The 6446-nt window shown below is 44.1% G+C and overlaps 1 protein-coding gene across 1 annotated transcript; it reads right to left on the bottom strand.

Moving 5' to 3' along the window:
- Positions 1-396: 396 nt before the first annotated feature.
- On the bottom strand, positions 397-1743 carry LOC139713241 (uncharacterized). Its single transcript, XM_071624989.1, has one exon. The coding sequence runs from the start codon at positions 1741-1743 to the stop codon at positions 397-399; it is 1347 nt and encodes a 448-aa protein (XP_071481090.1).
- Positions 1744-6446: the final 4703 nt, after the last annotated feature.

The raw sequence follows: 6446 nt of genomic DNA, 5'->3' as shown, positions 1-6446 counted from the left end.
AGAGAACGAAGATAAAAAATAGATACTTTCGAAAGCTTGAAAGTTGTACAAACTTGACAAAACATCAGAATATTAGATCGATGGCAAGTGTGAAGGTATTTTAAGCTTTATCGGTAATTGGGACACATCGGCCAAGTATACATACAGCAACAGCAATATGATATGCAACAGACACAAACTCGCGGCATAGACCTGATAGGCTTAGCTTAGGCAAGGAGCTTCAAGAGAAGCTCCTTGGCTCAGGTAGGCCTGTGCCTCATGGAAAACATTCATGAACGACTTTTCTGAAGTCATGGCGTTCCCTTCGACTTTGAATGACATGCTGCCTTGTAAAGGCGTACTTATTGTCTACTCTCATTTTAAAGCTTCTCACAGATTATTCCCTTTTTTTTAAGGTTATAAGTCATTTCTTAGTCTGCATTTTAGCCTCTTCAGGAGCTTAGCACAGTCATCCCGAAAACGTGGATTGACGTAGCTATAGATTATTGGGTTGACTGCCGGTGTCGTGTAGTACAGATGCTGGAGTACTATAAGTGTTGCAAAGCCGGGCGGGCTGGTGTCCCGTACATTATCCCACCACACATCCTGCTGAGCTTCTACCAACCACATGATGCACCGTGCCGTCCACGTGACCACGAACACAACTGTTGCCAGAAGGAGCATCTTGCCCGTTCGACGTCGTCGCATCGCTGGAGGTGGAATCGGGATGGCTAGGGCGCCGCTGGAGTCTTGATTCAGCGCAACGTTGGCATTGAGAGCTATCTGACTTCCAAGCTGTGTGATGCAGCTATCCGCCCGCGAACGCGTCGGCGTCGCGAGGGTCAACGCAGACACACTACTACGTTTCGGGGCGACGTCCCAGCGCGTATAATTCGTGGTTAGAAACGCGCTTTGATGTATGGAAACAGTTTCGACGTGTTCGATGTCCAGTTCTGAGTCCGATGAGTGCTTTGCCGCGAAAGCAGCCGCCACTCTGACCAGAGTAACCCGCTGGTTTAGCTGCTTGGAAATCATCAGCTGACGCGTCCGATCCCAGCCGGCCCTCGCGTCAAACCTGGACGCGCCGTGCGTGGGAGAGCAGGGCACTGACTGCGATCGCAGAATAATCGGCTTCTGAGGGTTCGAACTCGAGTTGTCATTTTTGGGCCTCACTTGTATCAGGCGCGGGCCCACTTTAGTCCGCTTTTTCACCTCGCGGAAAACAAGCCAATATAATACCAGGGCCATCACCATGAGTAGCGCAAAGGCCGAGAACGTCAGTGTTGCGAACACGTATAGCAACAATCCGTTTTCAATGATCACACACTTATCACCCTCGATTCCGTAGATGGTTATGGAGACGAGACTAAGCAGCCCGCTGACGACGGTACACAAGACGATCGAGACCAGGGCTCGAACGGGGGTGATGAGCCCAGTGTGCGGCTTACAAATTGACATATAGCGGTCGAACGCAATGGCAGTTGTTAAGAACGCCGTGATCATTTCGCTGGAAAACCCTAACCAGGTGAAGACCTGACAAAGAGCCTGGCTTTTAAACTTGGACTCATGGATCCAGAAGTACAGTCGGTATGCCGACAGGAAGCAGACGAATAAATCTACCACAGCCAAGCCGCTGATGTAGACGTTCATGCTCAACCGCTTTGCCTTACGCTGGTACACCAGCATCACCAGCACGTTCCCCGGGATGCCTACCAACGCGACGACGATGAGTAGTACGACGATACACCACGTGTAGGCATCCATCGTGGTGTAGTTGCAACAATCAAAACATTGCCATAGAATCAACAGAGATATCCACCAGTCTCATTTTGGTGGGAAGCGAATCAATGCGTCAGATTAGACATGCTGATTAGTATTTAACCTCATCCGTGTTAGATGTCCATTCGATACGAAGTCCAGAGCGTGAAAGCCGCTGTGAAACAGACGACAGTCTTGCCCATTAGATTTTGCGCGGCAAACCACGCCAGGAGTGTGTCGAATATCGGGCGTCGCGCAGTGGTAATATCATCGCCAAAATATTAATGTCGTCTCCAAAATCTAAACGGCGCACCATCTCCGCGGACTTCTTTCCTCCGTGCGTGAGACGAAACTGCATGATTTTTGCTAATTGCATTTCGCTCCATTTTGTGAGTGACGCAAGCATGTCGGCAATCTCATTCTCTTCACCATAATTGTGCATCCACGGCCAACGCGATCGAATGATAACGTTCATTTTCACCCAACTCCATATTAATCTAATTTGCACTTAGACCGGTGCAAATATGATTCTTGGTCTCACCACTGGTAGTGCATTTTCGAGAGATCGACGATCATATAGCAGGCCACTTTGGCCAGGATTAACATGCATCTGGTTAATCCCATTCCTGGCCCGTTATCCGCTTAACCTCATCGCCTCTCAGCCTAACGATACAAATTTTCATCCCACAGAACTGAACAATGAATGTACGATGTAATTAAAGGATTCATTCCTTTCATCAAATACTGTCGAAATTGAGAAAATGGTACTGCTCATGAAAGATATCACAACAGAATATTTCACTTCTTTCGTAGTTTGCTTGCTTGTTTGTTTGTTTTTGCACACACAAAAAAGACAGCTTACGCAACTCTCCGCAGGTGATCACGCTCACTAGAGAAATGCCGCAGATTGTCAAAGTGGTCTTGCTTGAAAAAGGTGCTCAGGACTGCATGTCCACTCGATGACCCAGATCTAGCACACACTCGGTAATTTCATAACCGCAGAAGTTGCCACGCACAGTATCAACGGGAAGCAGAGTGCGCTAAAATTGGCGTCACTTTTTTCGTAATTGGCGTCCTTCAGATGGTGTCTCCTGTTTTGATATTCATAATTATTCTGTTGTGGTGAATAGGCGGTGAACTTTTTTCTCTCACTTCGGGTTTGGCGCGAACGGCTTTGTTTTGAATGCCAGCAAACTAAAGACCGGTGACCACTAATTCCTGTATCACATTGTATATCGTTACTTCCAAATGATCGTTTGTGTCAACGACGTCTTTCGTCTTCATCCGTTAAAATGAGGCGACTGGAGCTGTTTTTTGTGATGTGCCAGGAGAATAATCTGGTTGATTTTGGACTCTGCAATAGAAAGATAAAAGACAAAACATAAGTGTCAAACACAACAACTTTTCTTTGCGAGTATTGTATGTGCCATTTCACAATCAGTTTGTTACGTTTCAATACAAAGACACCGCACAGTTCAACATTCTTAAACAACTGCAACGATTTGCTCCTATGCAGCACATGTCACAGGCGTGGAAAAATTTAAATGCATTTCAGAAATGTTACAGGCTAAAACAACCCATCGACAATACGTTATTTTGGTTTACCCTCATATGAATTTTGATTTGTTTAATTGCTTTATGTTGTTGTTGTTTTTTATGCTATTTAGTGGTCAGGGCCGTGTAGAGTGGTTGCATAAGGTGGAATATAATAGTGGATTCCCGATATACCGAAGCCCTTGAGACCGGTATAGCTTTCATTTGTTATATCGAAATTTCGTTATAACCGAACGATACACAATAGTAATGATAATGATAAAAACTAGAAATGTCGCTATGGCGACTGGTATGCCTCCGCCACAATGCATGATTATTTTAATAGGTCTATAGTACATGTGGACAATGTGTGATTACATTTTCACAAAATTGGCAAAATATCAAAATGACATGTTTGTCACAAATGTGTTGAATGTTCACCTTCCTTGACCTAGATTTAGTTGAATGAATAGGAGAGCATGTATTTGGGGATTGAAGGACTTTAACTTGACTTTGACCCTTTCATATTAAAGTTTATGCATTGGATAATTTTCAAGGTATGGAGAAAAAGTGCAATTTCTGTATTGATTAGTAAATTGTTACCATTTTCATCTGGCCTTTCACCCTAAAATTCATGAGAATCATAGCTGTCAGGCAGAACATGCATAAATACGTACTAAGTTTCAAGATAACTTGAGCCACTTCCGAGATACGGAGGAAGAAGTAAGTTAAGCACTTTCACTTGATCTTTGACCTTTTGACCTTTGACCTTTTTGGCCAAAAAAAAAAAAACTTCCCAGAGAATCTCTATTCGGTTATACATGCATACACCAAGTTAAAAAAATAATCCTGCTGGCATTGCAATAAATATGAGGGAAAAAGTAAAATTTTGAAGTGTTGCCCTTGACCTTTGACCCTGACCATTGACCCCATGAACCCCAAATTGCCTAGATAATCACTGCCAGTCAGTGCATGCATATGAAGCTACCTTGAACAATTTCCAAGATATGGAGAAAAAAGTGAAATTTTAACATTTACCTGACCTTTTGACCTTTGACCTCATAACCCCAAACTTTCACCAGAGAATCTTAATTTGGTAATACATGTATACACTAGGTTTCAAGAAAATATCTTCAGGCATTGCATAGATATGGGGGAAATAGTGAAATTTTAAGCATTTGACCTTGACCTTTTGACCTCTGACCTTGAGCATGTGCCCCCAAAAGTTCATACACACAACTTCATCCCCTAATACACATACATGCCAAGTTTCATTAGGATACTTAGTTACGCTGTCCACAAATTTCATTACGGACGAAGGACGGACGGACGGACGGACGGAAGGACGGACAACCCGAAAACATAATGCCTCCGGCACCACTTCGTGGCGGAGGCATTAAAAAAAAAAAACATAGCGCGGATATTGTTGCGGCCTGAAGTTTTACTTCGTTGTAACCGGAATTTCGTTATGATCATGTTCGTTATAACGGGAGTCCACTGTAGTATGTAATTGGCAGGAACTCAAATAAAGCTGTGGATTCAAAACAACAACATTAATGCATTTTCTCCTTTATTTTATGTGAATAAAGCAAAGGCTAATCCTTTTGAACCCTCCCCGGGGACACCATAGCGCTTTATCACCCGCGTCCCGTAGCAAGCACCCAATCCTTGGTGATTCTGGTTTAGGCAGATATAGTACGAAATAAAGATTAGAAATAAAGTTTATTCGGTAAATAGTGGGTTGGACCATCGCGCTGCCTTCACTACTTGTGCCTGTGTATACTGCCATGGCGTCAATCTGTCAGAATTGCAGGGGGAAAATCCCCCCACCCCCACCCCTTCCTCCTCGTTCCGGTACTCTGCCAGGTTAAAGAAGGTTGTATCGATTGGAAGTGACTGGAAGTCATTTATTATGAAAAAGAAAGGTGCGTACAGGGGCGGATCCAGGAATTCTGTAAAGGGGGGGGGGGGGGCGTGACTAATATTTCTGGTGCCACTTCCGGGTTTCATTTCATTGTTTTTCTTTTTATTTCTTTTGTTTTTTACGAAAAATAAAGGGGGGCGTGCGCCGGTTGCGCCCCCCTCTGGATCCGCCACTGGCGTATATGTTTGAGTTTCGTGACTGTCAGATATTTCGTCGAGATAAATTCGTAAATATCTAAACGTGCGCAGGGAGATGAATATGGTTTAACTATCAGTAGTCGACAATATTGAGCCTTTCGTTGACACAATCTCAGACAAAGCAAGCAAAATAAATGCTTTCAAATATTTACATGACACCTGTATAGTGCGCGTTCCATCATTCTAGAAGAGCAATCTTCGTGACTATTCCTACGTGTGGACACTAATTTACGCAACGGAGTTATCCTGTCTTCTATACCTGCAGGAGAAGCTAACCTCGTTTTTAGTTCGCCTACGTGCAGATATTAAAGATTACCACGAGTCCATGCATGCGTGCAGTCTGATCAAACACACACACACACACACACACACATACACACACACACATACACACACGCACACACGCACACACACACGAACACAAAAATCACTAGTGTTATCGACAGCACAATTCAAGCAGAGGTCAATTCATATTATATATTATAAAATGGGTTCAAGAATGTAGCCAATTGGAAGCGCTGAAATGAGTCACGTGTGCGTGCATTATTTTCTTCTGGTAAGCACTAAGAAGAGTCTCTCTTCCACCTCCCTGGCTTGACGTACGTCACAATGTTTTACACTAGCAGTGCGCACTCAATCAGTTGTTACAAGTGCGTCACGCGCTACTATACGCGCTGTCAATCCTGTAAACAACTTCTAGTTCGGGCCGCGGGCTGCCACAACAGCCTTTCTTGTGCATAACAGTACGTGGCGTACGTATACTCTTATACGTACGTACAGTACTTATAGTGTGCGGGATTTCCGAGTGCGACGTGCGTAAATGTTTGGGACGAACATCTTCGGACATCTTGACTTTTGAGCGAGTGCTACATGTAGCTGACTGGTATTGACCCACAAAGGTACGTGAATAATGCTGTTAGTTTTCGACCCATTTTATAAAACTAATGATGCACAGGATTATTTCGTGGCGTTAGTGAAGGTGCGGCTCACTCTCGAGTATTGACAACGGTTGCAAACATGCACTCGGCTGCGCTTTGTGCATGTCGCACCATTGT

This window comes from Diadema antillarum, unplaced genomic scaffold (assembly GCF_040938485.1).
Source record: "Diadema antillarum isolate AM-2024a unplaced genomic scaffold, OU_Dant_1.0 scf00000043, whole genome shotgun sequence".
In the NCBI taxonomy this organism is placed as follows: domain Eukaryota; kingdom Metazoa; phylum Echinodermata; class Echinoidea; order Diadematoida; family Diadematidae; genus Diadema; species Diadema antillarum.
Note: the sequence above shows the minus strand (reverse complement) of the source record. Positions and strands in the feature narration are given on the sequence as shown.